The sequence below is a fragment of the Dermacentor albipictus genome, chromosome 3 (genome assembly GCF_038994185.2).
Source record: "Dermacentor albipictus isolate Rhodes 1998 colony chromosome 3, USDA_Dalb.pri_finalv2, whole genome shotgun sequence".
In the NCBI taxonomy this organism is placed as follows: domain Eukaryota; kingdom Metazoa; phylum Arthropoda; class Arachnida; order Ixodida; family Ixodidae; genus Dermacentor; species Dermacentor albipictus.
The window spans coordinates 110061399-110081050 of NC_091823.1; the positions used below are offsets into that span (position 1 = coordinate 110061399).

At 46.7% G+C, this 19652-nt stretch overlaps 1 protein-coding gene and 2 non-coding genes across 3 annotated transcripts; all 3 read right to left on the bottom strand.

The window, feature by feature from the left end:
* Positions 1–7499: 7499 nt before the first annotated feature.
* On the bottom strand, positions 7500–7581 carry TRNAL-AAG (transfer RNA leucine (anticodon AAG)). Its single transcript has one exon. It is a non-coding gene; the product is annotated as a tRNA-Leu (tRNA).
* A 52-nt stretch (positions 7582–7633) lies between these two features.
* On the bottom strand, positions 7634–12344 carry LOC135901083 (uncharacterized). The gene has a single exon (XM_065430760.2). The coding sequence runs from the start codon at positions 12258–12260 to the stop codon at positions 11049–11051; it is 1212 nt and encodes a 403-aa protein (XP_065286832.2). The 5' UTR covers positions 12261–12344; the 3' UTR covers positions 7634–11048.
* A 2218-nt stretch (positions 12345–14562) lies between these two features.
* On the bottom strand, positions 14563–14644 carry TRNAL-UAG (transfer RNA leucine (anticodon UAG)). The gene has a single exon. It is a non-coding gene; the product is annotated as a tRNA-Leu (tRNA).
* Between the last annotated feature and the right edge of the window lie 5008 nt (positions 14645–19652).

Sequence of the window (19652 nt, forward strand, 5' to 3'; positions counted from 1 at the left end):
ATAACCCTTGCGTGGGGAAACCCGCCAGACGCTTTTCCGGTCAACGTCCCTGCCTTTTCCCTTTCTTTTCTTCTCCCCCTCACTTGCTGCTCCTGCAGAGTGACCGCCATCATGGAGTCCGGTCTGAACTTAAAGTGGGAACACGACGGCATGCAAGAGTGGCACCGCTGCCAAGCCATGCAGCAGGCCGGCAGCTCGCAGGCCGGCGAGCTGTCCTTCAAGGTGCTCCGCTACGACGACATGGCGGCCATCTTCTCCCTGTGGGCCATCATGGCGGCTCTCTCGCTCGTCGCCTTCCTGCTGGAGCTGTGCGCCCACAGGACGTCGACACGACGCCAGCACCGGCTCCCGCGCATGCACGCGAGGCGGAACGCCCGCCTCGCCCTCCAGGACCCGGCAGGAGGAGGCGCTGCGGTGCCTGCCAACGCAGGCACGCGCCGTATGCGGATTTCTAGCGTGATGCGTGGGAACAACTCGGTCGTCAGTTTTTGAACGCGCAACTATGTGTAAGGTCCACCTCGATCGGTCAATTGTAATTCCTGAATTCCAGAAACGCCCGCGCTAGCTTGATAGGCTTCATCTGGCTAAACATATATAGCGTACGCAGCGCTTTGTCATTCAGTCGTCGAGGTCGTTCTGTAATATTAACGAACAAAGCATGGCGCAATGCCTGATTTACGTGTCTGAGAGTAATCCACGGTGACAGGCAGCATGAAAAAATGAAGAGGACCGGGGAACCAGCTTTAGCCCGGTCGAATCGGCTGAAAAATAATCGCGCGGACCGGTTTGGCGTCTGATGAAAGCGTTAGCTTGAAGACATTTAAAATTAAACCATGGGGTTCAAACGCCCCCAAACTGTATTTTGTGTTATGAGGGACGCAGTATAGCGAGAAGGCTTGGGATTAATTTTGACCAGCTGGGGTTATGCTTTAACGTGGACTCAAAGGATGGTACACGGATCCTTTTGCATTTGGTCCAAGTCGTAATGCGGCGGCCGTCGCCGTGAAACGCACCCGCGAACATGTGCTGCATGGAGAAAGGAAAACATAGGAGGGACTATTACGTCATGCAGCCAGAATTGGCAAGCGAACGCTCTGTGAAGCCACAGTGGTGGCCCAGCACGTGACCTCTTGCGTCGAGATCACGGAGCAAGAATCGAGATTTGCTGAGACCTTTGGTTCCCAGTAACTGTGCCAGCAGTTTTTATTCGGTACGCGTTCTTGTTCAGCTGTCATGCCGTGGCTCTGGCTGCAGAGCGGGGACACTAAAACCAACCTCGCACTTTGACGTGCGATTGCGTGTTGGGTCACCAATGGCGCACGAGATTTCGGCTTCAATCGTGTTGCTGTATGCTTCCTCCTATTTCTTTCTTCCTCCACGACGTGCTCACGCGCTCGACGCCATAGCCACAGAGTTCCCACGGCGGCCCGGCGGGTGAGCTTGGACACCATCACGAACATAAGCACTACAAAAGTAACCTCGCATCATTGTCTCAAATGGCGGCAATTTGCACTCAATGTACAAGTAAGCTACACCGAACGATGTCTGATAAATACCGCAGTTCTTTCATTCCACCTTTCTTTGGCCGTCGATTAGCCTCTAACGGTACCCTTTGCTGCTTCTATGCCTATCATGGGCAATCGAAGGCGCGATGTATAATAGGAAAAGTTGTTGTTGTTGTTGTTGGACGTGATTATTATTATTATTATTATTATTATTATTATTATTATTATTATTATTATTATTATTATTATTATTATTATTATTATTATTATTATTATTATTATTATTATTATTATTATTATTATTATCCTCTTTTATGGCTTGTACCCACTAAGGAGAATAGGCCAAGATTCGGGTGGTAGGAGGTATACCTCAAGAAAGTTCTTATTTAAAAAAGAGAAACGCAAATTAAAAGGAAGAACAATAGGAAAGACATGCAGACAGAACGACTCATGAGCTTCAATTCGTCTTAGGAAAAGTGAGCAGTCTGGTAGCGAAAGAATATTATCGAATTGAGCGTTAAAAGAAAGAGAGAGATACGATGAAAGCTCTGTGAAGGGCGCAACTATGTTGATTTATAACCAAGTCTCAAACACACAGAGTATATTTTCGATGCCTTCTAGAATGCACCTTTGACAGGAGAGTCAATGAGAGTACTTTGACGTACGCATGTTGCCCCTCCAGAAAAATTTAGAAAAACATAAAGCAGGTGTCTGCTCCCCTGAGACCAGGATGGTTATATAGACTCTCCTGCATATAAGCCATATACGTCTATAATATTGACACCTCGAAAGATTTTAACGAGATTCTTATCTCCGTACTCTTGCTTTATTGCGATAGCAACTATATGGACATTTCAAGCGAACTTTCACCATAGTCAATGCCCTCGCCATGGGGCTCCGTATATATTTACGCATATGTATGTTATATGCTTATCCACGCCGTATATGCCGGTTATATTGCTATACGCTATTCAATCGCTAAGGTTGCTCACACAAGGCCTTGCCTTCATGGCTAAATTATTCCTCAGAATAATGAGGTTGGCAGCCCACAAACAAATATCACGATAGGTAACATTCACAGTGCCATGCCCTCTTACATCTTCTTAGACTATCGAATATTAAAAGTGCAAGTCGACACAAGTGTTCAAACCTGAAAGTGGTGTAATTTTAGCGGCATGGGTATTTACGTGCAACGTTGCAGTAAAGGTCAATAAAGGTCATGCACGCTGCGTCAAAGCTTTGAAGGGTTCCAGAAAATTTGGTCGCAGCCGTGGAAGTCGGGTTCCGCGTTAATCAAACTTCTGTATAGTTGGAATATACCATCCGATAAGTTCCAACACAACCCTTAACCTTTAATCACAGTCAGTGATTTGCCCTTAGAGCAGCACTACTATCTTTTGTTGTTGTTCGCCGCCAGTCGTATATCTTTGCAGTGTGCAAGTGCATGCTTAAGCTGCGAACCAGCAATGACAATGTTGGTTCAATGACGCCGTCTGCGGCATTTACTGGAGCTTATTCAAAAGTACATATGGTTGCTTACGCCATGTGTTCCTTGTTTATTTACTATTATTTTCTGAAGAGCTATTTTCTTTCATTATTCGCATGGAGCAAATAATGCACTTCCGCGTGTCAATGTAGATGACCTGATGAAGCGGACTCTGCGTGACAAATCGCATTGTGCAGGTTTCCAAATAAATATGTTCCCTGATTACGCTTCTAATTATTCAGTTCAACGTACGCATTCGAAATGACAAATCGAAGTCCAGTAGTGAAGTGAAGTCACGTCTTCTCACCAGAGGTCCTAGGCCTAGAGTCTTATCTTCCAGATATCCACTTCAAAAATTTGCTAGAAAATGCATTGGCGTTACAGTTAAGATTAATAGCAACGGCTTGATGCACACTTTTGGGAAACTGTTAGCTTTAGCGACACCGAATTTCGTAGCATATTTTGAGGCCGTATATCTTGACAGTGCTGCTTGAAGACGCACAAGAAGAGGCCATACCGCTTTCACGATCCGACGCAGCTAGCAGACTTCGAGTGCTTGCACATGAGATCACGCTATCTCTATGGTGCACACCAAACAGCCAGACCACCCAGAGCAACCGTCAATACCACCTGCCCTTCCCATCCGAGCACTTCACTGTGCTCGGATGGAATTGCGAAGCTTCATCCTGCGTCCTAAAGGGAATAATTAAAACCTTAATTAGCGTCTCTTCCTAAGTAAATATTTGGCCATTTAGATTTCTCCATGCAGGTAAACTAAGCACCTTCCACAAAGTCATTTCAAAAGGTGGAACATCACTATTTTTTACAGGCGCTTCCTTCTTTTTTTTCTTTTTCAATTCTTCCAGCTCCATTAAAAAACACAGATATGTAGATTGCAAGTACAATGCGAATCGCTCAGTTGATAAAATTGCAGCTTGTAAACAAGAACGCGCGACGCAACCATTAGTAAGATAAATGTTTAGTTAAGCTAATAGGGCATTCAGCCTTCGAGAATAACCATCAAACGGGCCCGTACTGTGCCACAAAGGGAAACGTAGCTAGAGATATCGAAAGCACTTCTGCTGAAAAAACACTAATTGGAACAAACTTTACGAAAAGCCGAAAAGGTGACTATTGGTGCTTCTCGAGACTTCAGCATGCACCCCTAATGTGTACCTTCTATTATTGTGTTATGTTGTTCGAACTTGTCCAAAATAAATGCACATGATTGACTCCTGGCAACTGTAACCATATTGGACTCTTCGGATACGTGAAAAACGCAATAAAGGTTATTTTATCTTCTAGTAGTTTTGCTTGCTTCACATCATAACCGGTCTGTGCTTTCGTTACTAAACGAATCTATCACAATATAATTCGAAAAAAATTAATTACTGGATTCTACTTGCCAGACCACGAAATCAGCGTGAGGCACGCCATAGTGGGGTACTCCTAAATAATTTGGACCACCTGGGGTTATTCTTTAACGTGCTCCCAAATTAAAGTACAGGAGTGTTATCGCATTTCCCCCTCATCGAAATGCGGCCGCCGTGGCGGGGATTTGATCCCGCAACCTCCTGCACACCATTAAGCGACCACGGCGCGTGTCGTATAATCCACACATAAGAGCATACAGGTTGCTTCAGTGAACATTATCATTCTTCTTTAACTTGCCTTTATCAGATAGCACAATTCTAGTCCATGAGTTTACTCGGAGAAGCGGACATTACTTGCAAGAAAAAAAAAGACTGAAATGCATAACCGGTTAATTAAGAAAAATCGCTCATTGCGTTTTTAACTAATTACTTTATGGCCCATATTGCAATTGACGAAGTCTAGCAGGTGAGATTGCAAGGCATATCCACTTGAAAATAACTTTGTGAACGAAACCACTCACGAGATATACGCCGTCAAACTTGCGATGAAAGTGTACTATATGGTTCCAGTCAATTCGTAAACGGAACGTTGTTTTGTGCATTGATGCCCAAAAGCAGCTGGAACGCCAATGCATATCTCCGCAATTGAATTGAAAAACGTTTATTGTATAAGGAGAGGGTTGTGAATGCAGGCGAGTGGGGCCCCTAATCCAGGGCTCCACTGGCCTCAGCAGCCCGCCGGGCTTGGTCGAGGAGTGCCTCTTGGGCACTCCTCGACTTCCAATGCTCAGGTCTTCCAATGCTCAGGTCTGCAGGTCTTCCAATGCTCCTGTCTGAATTTTTGCGCCGGAATGTGAGGCTTATTAACTTTCGGTGGCCTGAGCTCGCATTCCCACGTAATGTGAGCGAGACTTGGCCGGCCTCCGCACCACGGGCAAGTGCCCACGTATGCGGTGGGGTGGATGGCATGTTTTAACCGTATGTGCCGGTATGGATTTCCCTACAGGCGGCGCCACCCATACGCTTCCCTATCCACCGTGGTTGCATAGTGGCTATGGTGTTGGGCTGCTTAGTGCAAGACCGCGGGATCGAATCCCTGCCACGGCAGCCGCATTTCGATGGGGGCGAAATGCGAAAACACCCGTGTACTTAGATTTAGGTGCACGTTAAGGAACCCTTGGTGGTCCAAATTATTCCGGACTCCTCCACTACGGCGTGCCCCATAATCCAATGGTGGTTTTGGCACGTAAAACCCCGTAATTTAATTAGCGAATCAATACGCTCCCCATCCGCCTAACATGAGGGCGTTGCGGGCGGTAGAGCTGTCTTTCGTGACACTGGTGTTGGATATGCCGGGGCGTACGGGGCACCTGGGACGGGAGGAGGGTGTCTGCACGGGGGACACTCCCTCGGTGACTCCATAGCTCGAGCTGCACTGTCCGCTCTGTCGTTCCCCGTGGATGTGTCCCAGGCACATTTCTCCGCAAAGTTCGCGAATTTACATATCGAAATTGGTGTCATCCTGAGAACTCGTTCCAACTGTATCCGCCTTGCGAACTCCCCGGTTAGAATTTGTAAATTGCAATGTGTACCTTAAGGTAATTAGTTAAACACTTAATTAGTTATTTTTGTTAATTAGACGATTATGCATTTCAATCTTTTTGTGTAAGTAATGTCCGCCTCTTCGAGTATAGACCAGCTCATGGACTTGAAATGTCACAGGCGATTCTTAAAAAGTTTTGGAAGTGCTTGCTTAAACACCCGGCATATCGCGCCTACACTTTTCTATAGGCTTCCGCAAACAGATGGGTACCAAAGTGGCAAGAACTCATGACAAACTACATCTCTTGTTCTCCTGAGTTGAACCTCCTGGCGTAATATAACGCCTACATTAAAGTTGCGAATTATTTCCGCGCCACAATAACAACAAGTCGATAGTTTGAGCATGAAAATTCAACCGTGGTGTGTGCCTTACTGCATAATTCTGTACATAGCTTTGAAATGCACAAGAAGAAATGTACTTGCACGTAGCATTTCGGTAACTCCTTCAGACAGTTGTGAAAGAGTGTCTGTGTACGTCGCTCAGGCGTTCGACGTGTAGCACTTTCCTTTCTTTAATGAGGGCACTTTCATTTCTCAGGAAAATCACGTGATCGCAGAACCTGAGGCTGGTGAGCGCTGAAAGTAATCAAAAAATAGGTGTGCGAGCAGCACGTGTTTGGCTATTGCCCCCGTCCCACCACGCTATGGTAGTCACTGTGGTGTTGCATGCATCGCACGGCATCGCACAGAATCGTTTCTATGCCCAGCTCATCTGCCTTGATGGAAGCACTTGCCTCGCATCACGCCTAATAATAGCGTTCATTTAATATACTTTGTATTTCATATTATTATTATGTAAACCACTCCTTATGTGATACCCCCAAGTGGGGTGTTTAAGGAAATAAAATGAAAGTGAAAAGTGAAAGCATGCTGGGCGCGAAGTAAAGCATCTTCGCTCCCGACCGCGAAGGCCGCATTTCGATGGGGACGAAATAAAAGAACGGTCCACCTTGCTCCCTTATCTCTTCTCAGTTTTCTACATTAAATAAATAGATATGCGGAGCGTTATAGTGCGTAGCTTTTTACCGCGCTAGCTGTGCATTATCACAGCTGCAATGACAATGTCAGCGGATACTTTATAACATTACATCGCGAGGACCAGGAAGGAAAACATTTCGCATGCAGGTTGCGATGGAAAGGCGTATCTGTATGTACCCGACGTGGCTGCTTAGTGGCTTTGGTGTTGCGCTGCCAAGCACGAGGTCGTGGGATCAAATCCCGGCCACGGTGGCCGCATTTCGATGGGGCCGAAATGCAAGAACACGCCTGTACTTACATTTGAGTGCACGTTAAAGACTCGCATGTGGTAAAAATTAATCCCGAGTGCACCGCTACGGCATTCTGCTTCATCATATCAGCTGTTTTGGCAATTAAAACCCAGTAACTAAATTTTAAAAGCATCTCTCTGCAGTTCAAGCAGCGTTTGCTCACGACCGATCCGGTTGTCGTGAAACAGTGCGAATTTCCTCGTCGAAATTTTCATGCGAAAGGAAATCGAGGGTGTCAAAACAGACGTCAAACGGGAAAAAAATCTGGCAGCGGTGGGATTCGAACCCACGCCCCCGAAGAGACTGGTGCCTTAAACCAGCGCCTTAGACCGCTCGGCCACGCTACCTTTTTTTTTTTTTCTTTATTACATGGAAAAGAAAACTGAAGGTGTATTACAAAGTGGACCCAACTACACACTTAAAACTCAGGCAAACACACACATGCATCCAACAAGTGCATCCAGTCTGGCGGAGGTTCCTGCACAGCGTACACACTTCTTACATACGCAGCACTTTCGCGAAAAAAGGATTTTGTAGTTCGCGGGCTTTCGGCATGGCGATCGCAGAGTCTACTTCTCCACAGGCTGTATAAACCAAGTACAATGAACATGTCATAGGGAGGACCCCCTGTAACGTTAAACGGTAGAAACCTAATTGAGTATGGAGTTATGTCAATGTCCTTTTTAAGTGTCCGTTGGAGAATGTCCCAAAAAAATACAGCATCCCTACAGTCTATGAAACAGTGATCTATGGTTTCGGCACGTGGACAGAGCCGACAGTTTGTTGACCATGGCACAAAGCAACCCCTCGAATTCAACCAAGTTTTAACAGGGAGTGTTTCCGAATGTAATTTAAAGAAAAATGTTTTAACTCCAGGAGGCACACACATTTTTCGGACGCGTTTAAGTACATCCTGATAAGGTCGATTTAAATAAGGTGCACGATACAAAGGATCTGGGAAAATAGAGTCAACCAGTGCCTCAGAAATTGCTTTTCGACTCGCTGTGAACACGTACTCCAGGCTGAATCTAACTTTCAAGAAAAGAAATGTATCAACAACCTCCTTGAGAAAGCCCCAAGGAGCCTGTGGGACATCTTTGACATTTGATGACACTACTATGTTAGGAACATAATGAACTAAACGCAGTTGCAACATTTCACGCAAGAACGGATGGTCACTGTCTCGAAAGAAAAACAGGCGAGAAACAATTTGCCTGACGAAGAGGTGTACTAATCCTAGACCACCACGTTCAAGGGGGAGAAACAGATTGTCGCGCCGCATCCATTCACAGCTCGAACTCCAAATGAATGTTGCAAATACGCGATGCAGTGCCTGAAGGCGAAGTCTTGAGCAATGCAGTACTTGGAGCACATACATAAGACGGGAAGCTAAGAAAACGTTACACACTTCAGCACGAAAGAACACGGAAAAATTCCGCCCTCGCCATGAATTCACTTTACGTTGAATTTTGCCAACTTCTCCCGACCAATGAGCGTTGCTATTTCTATACTGTGAGAGAGGCACACCTAAATAACGCAGATCTTCTTTCCATTGAATTCCTGCGTAATGTGATGGCATTGTGGCCCATAATCCAAACCAAAAACCTGAACTTTTTTCAAAGTTAACGCTTGCGCCAGAAGCAGCACAAAATTCTTCTGTAATTGCAAGAGCAGTGTTTACACTCCTTTTATCGGTACAGAAAAAGGCCACGTCATCTGCATACGCAAGAACCCGCACCTCATTAGTCAGTAATTTGAACCCTTGGAAATTTTGTTCTTTAAGAATGCGCATACAAAGTGGCTCTAAATACAAGCAGAACAGAAGCGGTGACAATGGGCATCCTTGTCGTACTGATGATGAAAGCCTAATCGGATCGGAGAGAGAGCCATTCACTATAAGCCGCGTTGAGCCATTAGCATAACATATCCTCACACCTCTAAGGAGCAGAGATCCGATATTTATATGCTCTAGTAAAGTAAACAGGAATGAGTGATTCACCCTATCGAACGCCTTAGCCAGATCTAGCTGTACCATTGCCACCTGTCCAGTCCCCTCAGCTACACACTCTAGCACCGATCTCGCAACATGAATGTTCGTCTGAATGGACCGTCCCCTGATGCCACATGTTTGATGATCACCGACCACAGATGTTACTACAACTTGCAAACGGTTAGCTAATACCTTAGCAAAAATCTTATAATCCACATTGCATAAGGAGATAGGACGATATCCGTCAACTTTTTGCAATTTCTGTTCATCATCGGTTTTGGCTATAAGGACGGTGTGTCCTTCGTACATTGTGGCGGTTAGGTACCCTACTTCCAAGGCCTCTCGGTACACCTGAAGTAATAATGGCGATAAGAGGGAACGAAAACACTGATAAAATTCGGCAGTAAGGCCATCCGGGCCGGGCGTTTTGCCCTTCGCTAACGAATCGATGCATGAAGTTACCTCATTGATATCAATGTTTTCGTTTGTATAATCGTACTCATCCTGATTTAACTGGGGCAGCAACGATACAATTTTTTTGGCAGCATCTGTATCCAATGGCATATGGTCTCGGAATAGTTTTTGGTAATGTTCAAAAAATGCTTTAGTTATTAGAGTAGGCTCGTTAACAGTGATTCCACCATACTCTATCTCTAGTATTTGTTTAGACAGCGCGTGTCGGCGCTCATCACTAAGGGCCCTACTGCAAGGCTGTTCTTCCAGGAAACGCTGCTCTCGCGCCCGCACTAGTGCACCTCTGTATTTTTCTGCGTTCAAAGTCTGTAACTGTGTCTTGACCTTATGAATATCCTCAATATATTGACCCGGATGTATGCATTCAAGCTCATGCAACTCACTCAAAAGTCTATACAATGCTTTGTAATTATTCTTTTTTTCAAAGGCTAATATTGATGATTCTTCGATAGCTATCATTTTAGCTTCCTGTTTGAATAATTCCCACAAAGCAAAGAGTGGCAAGTCTTTGCGGCAAGACACATGAGCTATAAGCTCAGTAATACGATTTAAGAAACGCTCGCGCGAAAGTAACTGGTTATTAAATTTCCACAGCTCCCAGCACATACGCCGACTTTGGTGCCGACGGCTGCCAAAAGATGCTGAGACTAGGCAATGGTCACTAAAGAATATAGGATGCACAGTGTAACCATGAATAAGAGGTAGCGCGCTAAGTGAAACGTAAATTCGGTCAAGCCTTGCATGCGAGGTACCCTGGAAGTGCGTATATCGACATCCCGCCTTTTCATTTTCCCCAATGTCCACAAGCTGATAATCACATATCAGGCGTTGCAACGCATCACTACTGGGATCATGTCTCAGCTTCAGTGACGTACGATCTTGCGCGTTACATACACAATTAAAGTCTCCAAAGAGGACCAATGCACGATCAGTACAGAAATGATTTTCTAGAGATAAGAAGAAACACTCGCGTTCACGTAACTTGTTCGGGGCATAAACACACACAAATCTAAAGCTCGTGCCACTGATATCAATATCGCAGCAGATTAGGCGCCCTTCCCTATCTGTAAACAAATGTAGGAAATCACACTGTAAATTTTTGCTAACAAATAACATACAGCCTGCGGAAACGCCTACTGCATGGCTGACACAAACGTTATAGTCAGATATGAATGGAGATAGAGCTACTTCTGTGTTTTCGTCGGATTCAATCTTTGTTTCTTGGATAGCAGCAATATCTAATTTTCTATTGCGTAACAAATGAAGAAGCTGTACTTGCCGGCGCTTACTTCGTAAGCCACGGACATTTAAAGTGCCAAAATGGAAGGGAAGAGCGCCCGCCATGATTACCTATGTAGGTGCAGCGTCTAAACGCTGCTCCAGAGGTGCACCACTCCCTTCTCGATGAGGTGATGCACTACGGACTTTTTGGTGCACGTTAACACAAGGGACATCAGCAGGTGTAGGTGTTCCCCGGAGCGGTTTTGTCAACTTTGACACCTTGGGAACGCGAGCTTCCTTTGCCGAGGGCGATGGGTTGTCGGATGGCGCTGGACGCTTCTTGGCGGCCTCGCACACCGATCCAGATTCCACAGGCAGTGGGCGATCTTGAACTGGTGGAGATTCTGCCCAAGACACAGTTGGTTCGTCGTCAGGTTCCTTAGTTTCCTCCTCGCTCGCAGGCTTCTGGCTGAGGCTAATGTCAGCCGATGACGGTTTAATCTGTTCTTGTCGATGAGTCTCAGGGAGTGTTTCTCCAGTTGCATCCACAACTTCGCTCACGTCCATGAGATGATCGGTGATGGTATCAGCCTCAGCCGGTCTATTTCCACGAAGCTTGTCAGCGTAAGTTCCGACGCATGCATCTGCAGGGTGACCGTAGCGGTGACAGTTACTGCAGCGTGGTGTGCGACACTGTCGCCGGATATGCCCAACTCTGTTGCACCGGAGGCAAAGTGGTGGTCGGCCAGGTACCAAGATAAGGCACTGGTGGCCATATATGCTCAACAGATGTGGCAGATTACCGGCAGAAACGCCATCTTTCAATGTGAACGCCACGTCTCGGTTAGTCATTTGCCAGCCCTCCATGCCGTCACACCGCCACATTTCTCTCGTGATGGACTGCACTGTGCCATATGGCTCTAGCGCTTCAACAATCCGTCTCTGTTCGAGGTGTGGGGGAAGCCAAAGAAGCTTCATCTTGACATTCTTGCATTCCGGGTCAATGACAAGGCACTTGAGGCCTTTCACCAACAATTCGCCTTTGTCGACAAGTTTCTGTTTCGCGATGCTATTAACACATGTTACCAACCACAAATGGCTCATCTGGTATTGTCCAGCGCCGAGGATATCAGTTGCACTTAGCACTGAAAGGAGAGCATCGCGAAAGTCCGGGGCTCGATACGGCCGCCCTGCCAGGTCAGCATGCAGGAAAACTGAATTGAGGACGGTGTTGCCAGTCGGTAGACGAGGAAGAACGACTTTATAATTACCGGAATCGGTAGACGACGGTGGGTGTGATCCTCGGCCAAGGGCCGATGCGCTGTTTCCAGCGGAGCTCATCGCAAACGTGGCCGTTCGAACAAGCCTCTTCTTCTTCTTTCGGCCACGCTACCGACAGCGACAGATTTCGTTGCGCTTCATAATCAGCAATCCAATCTCCCTTCTCTCGATATGTGTCCTACTTTTTTTTTCTTCTTCTTTTTTTTTGGCACGCACCGCGCCCTCAGACGCGCCATGCCTTAGGCAGGCCTCTGCCGTACATGGTAACAAAAAAAAACAAAAAAAAGCGAAAACAAAAAGCGAGGGCGGTATCTGGAAACGCCGCGAAACTGCGTGCACGTCTTTCGATGTAACTTACTATGCTGTATACGTACGCTCTGTTCCACGTGCAACGAGAATAGCACAAGAAGACCAACTGCCCCGTAACAATGACCAGAGGAAGACCTCTTTTTTTTTTCCCTTACTCTGTCTCTCTCACTGAATCTTCTATTTCTCCAGCATTGTTTCTCTCCCTCCAGCTTTGTCCACTCTCGGTTCGCATCAAGAGCTACTCTGAAGCGAGAAGTAAATGGAGCCTGGACAATACTGTGACTCTATACCAATTTTACGCCTCGTTGGACTTTGCCATTCATCACGCGGTGTATTTTTAATAATGTTTCACGGGCTTTCTTTATGCCGCTGAAAACAAGAGAAAAAAGGAAACGATTGTGCAATAGGTAGGAAGGTGAACACCGCTAAGTCGTACATCTTCTAGACCACGCGTTACAAATTTTCTTTAGTTATTCTTTTCACTTACTTGAAGACTATTGAAATTAATAAATAATCTTGACTAATTACGCCCCTAAACCGAGTGGACAATTGGACAGGGTGGACCGGGTGGACAATTCATGCTTTTAGGGAACACAAGCACAGCGCGAAAGACGGAGACAAGATTATCAAAACAGACAGACGGCGCTGCGCCGTGTCTTTCTTTTCTTGTCCCCTTCTTTAGCACTGTGCTTGTGTTTCTATGATTTACCAACACGCCCACGCCTCTACCCTCGTATGCTTTTAGGAATGCCTTCTTGTAGGCCACCCGAATATTTTCAAATATTTGTAAAATATAACTTGGCTGCCTTGTGTAGAGATTTCTTTTAATAAAATACCTTCGCTTCAGTTCCAAGATAAGGAAGCCCCGATCCCCTTCTTTCACTGGTCTTTCTATGAGTAGTGGGAGAGAACGCAAGCTGTGAGAGGAGAGACAGGGAGGTCAATCAGACGAGCGTCCGGTCTGCTACCCTACACTGGGGTTTAGTAAAAGGGGGTATAGAAATAAGGATGGGGGAGAGAGTGAAATCTACGGGCACGTGGGAGAAGGCAGAGGAAGAGTACCAAGGTTCTCTCTCGCAATTTTACCTCTGTAGATGGCTGATGACAGCCTCTTTTCGAATGTTCAACTTTGTCGCTTCCCTCCGATTTGCGTGGGCAGCTATATAGGCGATTAAAATGCCTCTATAAGGCACTGTGGGAGATGAAGTGTCACAAGGTGTTGCTACCAGCGTCCGGTAAACCGGTTTTTTTACGCAAACGCTCCTGCGTGTACCGGTATACTGGGCATGCTAAAACTCTGTCGTAACGAAAGCTATGCCTACACCGGGGACAGTGTAATCAAAGGTGATGACTTTGATGAACCGATCGTGATACCAGTGCGTGGTATTTATCCTGGCACAATTTATAATAAAAAGCTTTAGCCTGTCCCGTATTTCGCCGAACGCAGGAGAACTATGCGTTTAGCCAGATGGGCGGAGGTGTAAGCGTGAGTGGCTGGACGGATGGTGCTACCTGGGGAAACTCAGCCAGACAGACACAGAGCTAATAGTGCACTAACAAAATGCATTTTGCTTCGTTGTTGCTCTAAAGTTTCGGCAGCGGGGAATCGCGGCACAGTAACACCGCTGCAAAAATTTAGACTAGCAGCGAAAAAGAATGTGTAACTGCAATATTAGCTTCATGTTTGTCAGCGCCTCCAAGCGGCTGGGCACCACTCCGGCAGCTCATGTTTACGCCTCCGCCCATCTGGCTGATCACCCAAACCATCCACGTTTACCGAAATAACGGACACCGTAGAACTTCTTAATGGTATTTCTAACGCGGTTGGATGCTGTGGGCGGGGCAATGTCACAGCATCTACACACGCCTCATAGCATTAACCAATAGAGGTAACTGATACGTCATTGCCACCAGTACCTATATGAGTGACGATTATATTCGTCCACGCCCCTAAGCACTGCAACAAAAATGTGATAATAAATGGTGAAACGACGTGACCGACTTCTCCTTATGGGCCTTGCATGTTTCTGGCATGCTCACGTGCAAAAAAATGTGGCAGCGCTGGGATTCGAACCCACGCCCCCGAAGAGACTGGTGCCTAAAACCAGCGCCTTAGACCGCTCGGCCACGCTACCGACTGTACTGTTTGTCACTGATGCTCAATGCTGCCACTCAATGCTTCTGATCGAGATTACGCACTGTGATATATTGACTCGTCAGTTCTAAATCTCTTGCGCAGCTATCTTCTTGATAGAGGATCTTATGTTATCGTCAATGGCCAAACGTCTTCTCTTTAGAACTGGTACAGCGCAACATACAAAGGAATTGTATGTTGCGCTCTACCAGTTCTAGAATGCAATACCAACTCGCCCAGTCCTCCACCCTAGTGGTCTTCCTTTTACATGACAACTAGCGGCGTCCCTTAAAGGGGCACTAGAGGCAAATATTAAGTCAAGCGAAAGAGGCAGACTAGTGCTTGAGAATCTCTAAGGCGTCAATATTATCGCTAACAGAGCCTTATTAATTAAGAAACTGAGGTAAACGCAGTACATGATTAGGGACTTTCCCGGGACATTCAAGTACTTGCCCGATGACGAAGGCCCACCTCATTTAAGTTCTATCGCTAGTACTGAACCACTCGTCGCAAAAAAAAGAAAAAAAAACATCCTTGTATTGTATTATAAGACGCAATAAAATACTACTTGTCCAGTTCTATGTTATTTCTAGAAATAGAACTAATTGAAATAACCATTGCGAACGATGCGGGCGGTAGAAAGGCTTCGTTTTCGCTCGACTCTGCGCCGCCCACGCTTTCGCGTTTCAGCAGTTTCGCTATCGCGTAGAGCTGCGCTTGTTTTGCTGGCTCGCGAAACTCGCACAAACTGCAAGTAGCAGAAAATTCAACTGCCGTGTTATGTTGCGGAATGCCCGAACCGTCTAAGCCACTTGAACAAAAAGCAGCGGCAGCGGCGAATCCGCCGCTCTGTCTTGGCTCGGTGCCACCGTTTGTCGGGCGCCGTTTCACTCGCCGACGGCTGCAAAGGGCGGACGGAGGTGGCGTATGCAAGGTCACCAATCCCCCAGTTGGAGGGCGGGAGATTCAAATTTCGCAAAAGATATTCGGACCCTTCAGATACAATTTTCTCCTAAACTAAGCCTTTTCTTGGCATGAAATAAGCATTGTGAGTTTTCTGGAAATATGTTTAAATAGTCCACGTCAACTTAGTATTTGCCTTTAGTGTCCCTTTAAATGAACATTATTATTATTATTATTATTATTATTATTATTATTATTATTATTATTATTATTATTATTATTATTATTATTATTATTATTATTATTATGTTGATAATAATGTTATAATGCTGATGAACCAAAACTTTTCAAAGCGGTAAAAATTCCCTATAGCGTTAAAGCTGTTCTCCTGCCAAGAGGTCAAGGAACGAAGGAATCTACTTCGAGAGCTCTCCGACTTTCTCGACCCACGGTCAACAGACGAGGCAGCGCGCGCTTCGAACTCTCGGCACAGTATGTCGGTTGACGAGGGACTTCAAACAACCCGGAACATTTGTAACTTTATATAAGAGCGTATGCCTTCCAGTTCTTCAGTTCGCGTCCGTGGTTTGCGGCGGCACTTGTAGGTCAAACTGTGAACTTCTCGAAAATGTGCAAAAAAAAGTTCACATCGATATTTAAACATCGATTCTGTCAAAAGCTTTGCGTATCCATAGGGCTAGCACAGACACTCACGTTACCAGACCTGTAGACGCAACAAATCGGACGTTCTTCCTCTCCACAAATGAATACATGGAAAAATTTGTTGCTCGCAACTGCTTTCTAATGTGCGCCTTTACATTCCGCAAGAAAGCACAAGGAAACAGCGCGCCTTTCAGCACTCAGATTTTTGTGACCCTCTATCTAGAGTGCAGGCGATATATAAAGCTCATACAGAGAGCCTGGACATTTTCCTGCCTAATTTTAATATTTTCCTGAAAGGAGTTGCAGAGGAATTTCAATTACTGAACAAAAACTCTCATATCTGTTGCGAGTTCCGCCATTGTAATCCTTTCTTCTATTTCTGCGTTTTTGCTTTGTATTCTCTTCGCGTACACATTTTATGCTCTGTTAAAATTTCTGTTCGCGAAATTATTATTCTTTTTTTATGTGTGCGCGCGTGTGTATGTGTGTATGTGAGTACGTAAGCTTGCATTGTTCTTCCTGTGCATTGCATTGCCGAGTGCCCCAGCACCAAGACTCTCGGCGGTTTTCTTCTTTGCATTCGCTTCCGCGTTTGGCGTGGTTGCTGGGTCGGCCATCTCGGTGGTTGTATTGCCTCTGCAGTGAATGCCAGCCAACTACGCAAAGTTTGGGCGTGTCCTATGCGACATAGAATGTACTCAAAAGTATGCTTAGGGAGGAGAAGACGACGAAGAAGAAGCGCTCGTTCCTAGCCAGAGATCGGCTCCATGATTTCTAGCTTATTACGCAGTGCTATTTACCTCGAACGTAAGTTTTGCTTGCACCAATGTGTCCGTGAAGGCCAGCGGCATCGACCGATCCCAGCTGACCCCAGAGAGTTTCGCCTTGGAAGGGAACGGACGTGTCGTCGGCGCGCTCCCCAACCAAGAAGACGACGCCATCTTCACCGACCGCCCTCGGCCGGGCCGCTTTCGCCGGAAGCCATATGGGAAGCGGCTTTCTTGCCGTTTCCCACCGACCGCTCGATGGCTCTTGCAAATCAACCGCCTGACGCACCTGCGCGTCCCGGACCCTCGCGGGTGACGGACACGCGCCGCCAGGACCTTGACAGCATGGATTTTCAAGACTCCGCTGCTCACAACCTCACGACACCAAAAGGACCCAGCGACCAGAACGCCGGGACAGAGAGCCAAAGTCAAACAGATGGGGATTGGCAGACGGTCCTCACGCTTCGGCAGAAAAAGAAGGATGCGAAAGAGAAGAAGATCAGAGCACTGGAATATTCGGGGACCTTGAAGAATCAGCAAGTTTCCACTGGTCAAGCAACTGGTAAATCTAAACACAAACCAGCATACAGGCGCTTACCCCCCCTGCCAAAGGATGATTTTAAGATAGTGGTGCGACCGCATCAAGGGCTATAGACCGCTCAAGAACCTGACTAGTCCACTACTGGCGGATGCCGTGATTGCTGCGTGCAACGGGAAAATATCAGGTGAGCAATTTCTGCTCAGAATCAAGCCGGGCTCCAACATTTTTATCGTGTCCACGCCACACCAGACAGTGGCGGACTACGTTAGACGTATTGAAATGCTCAACATCAACGGCCGGCCTCACTCGGTCAACGCCTACGTAGCGACAAGTGACGGGACAACCAAGGGTGTCATTCACGGCTTGGACCTGCACACGACACCTGAAATGCTAAAAGCGAATCTACGCATACGCACGCAAGGGGTTGAAATTCTCCAAGCGCGCATGTTCCGTAACACTAAAACGGCCGTTATCACCTTTTTTGGAGGTGTTACGCCGCGGTACGTCTACTACAACGGCGGAGAACTTGCTTGCTATCCCTACAAGATTACCACTCAGGTGTGCAAAGTGTGTCACCAAATTGGTCACCGATCGGACGTCTGTCCCCAGCCGGACATTCCAGTGTACCGTATATGTGGACAACGGGACCCTGTAGCCGGACATGAGTGTGCTCCCAAGTGTGCAGCCTGTGGGGAGGGTCACATGACAGGAGACCGAAGTTGTAAAAAGCGTCTCAAACCCCAAAGCAAAAGAACGCCGAGGACTGGCGTTCAACGGACTACCCGGAAGGACAGCTCAACGAAGCCACCTCAACGCCTGCGTTGGTTCAGTTCCGATGATGGAGAATCCGCATCCGATTCCTCGCCGGAGGTATCAGAGACTCGCCGTCGATCCAGGTCAAGATCGCGGACCCGAAAGAACTCCAATCCCAAAAACCCACCTCATTACCAATCACCAAAACCACCTAAATCGGGGGCTTTCGGCACTGTGACCAAGCAAGTGCCACAAGATAACACGGTAAGCTGGGCACGAGTCGTTTCTCCTACTGCTCCTATAACAGAAAATCCCGAATATCGGAAGATCGTTAACGAGAACAAGCTCCTCCGCGAGAGCTTGGCAGAAATTAAGCGAGAGTTGGCCTCCCTCAAAGCTAGTCGCTGTACCGAAACGAACAAAACAACACATACTAAAGCAGCAGGCATGCCTTTCGAGGTTATAACGACGCCGAATTCTGTGGAAGTTACACTCCAACAGGTTGTGCATCAATTACAAACTATGCAAAATTTTCAGCAGCAGATGTACGCAGAATTTCAAAGCCTAAAAACTTACGTCGACGAATCTGTGGCCAGTACAAAGAGCGCGGCTCGTAAGCGAGCCAGCATTAGCCCCAGCGCTCAATCTAACCGCCGTCCGCGACCCATATCGACCTCGGACAGCGAAAGCACTATTCATGGCGAGTAGAACGCGAGTACATCACGAATATCTCGAAATTTGGCAATGGAACTGCCGCACCTTCCACAAACGGGCGGCAGCTCTACAACAATACATTAGCACGGTGCCAGTCAAACCTGATGTTATTTGTTTGCAAGAGATCGGTAACAAGCCAGTCAGATTGACTGGCTACTACACGATAACCCACCCAGACTACCCTAAGGTCGCGACGATGGTGCTCAAGGACATAGCAGTCAGTATAGATTATCTGGCGAGTAGCAGCATCAATCATCAAATTGTAACAATACTACCGCAGAAGCGTAGCAAGGCAAAAACAATAATCACGAACGTGTATAGCCCCCCTAAAGAAAGGAGGGCCGATTTCGAGGCCATCATTCGGTACGTCATGTGTCACTCCGGCACCCAGGATAGACTACTGCTTCTTGGGGACTTCAATGCTCCTCACACCAGCTGGGGTTACCGAACAGACACCCCCAAAGGCCGAGAGCTCGAGCGAGCGACCGAAGCATATGATCTCCAACTCATAATTCTCCCTCAAAACCCGACAAGATTAGGTAACAGCGTCAGTGCAGACACCTTTCCAGATCTCACATTCACAAATAATGTCAACGAGGTATTCTGGACCAATCTAGGAGAGAATCTAGGCAGTGACCATTTCATTATCAGTGTGTCGGTAGGCTCCC

Excerpts from the sequence above, each read along its gene's own strand:
- LOC135901083 (XM_065430760.2), bottom strand. The coding sequence starts at position 12,260 with ATGAGCTCCGCTGGAAACAGCGCATCGGCCCTTGGCCGAGGATCACAC.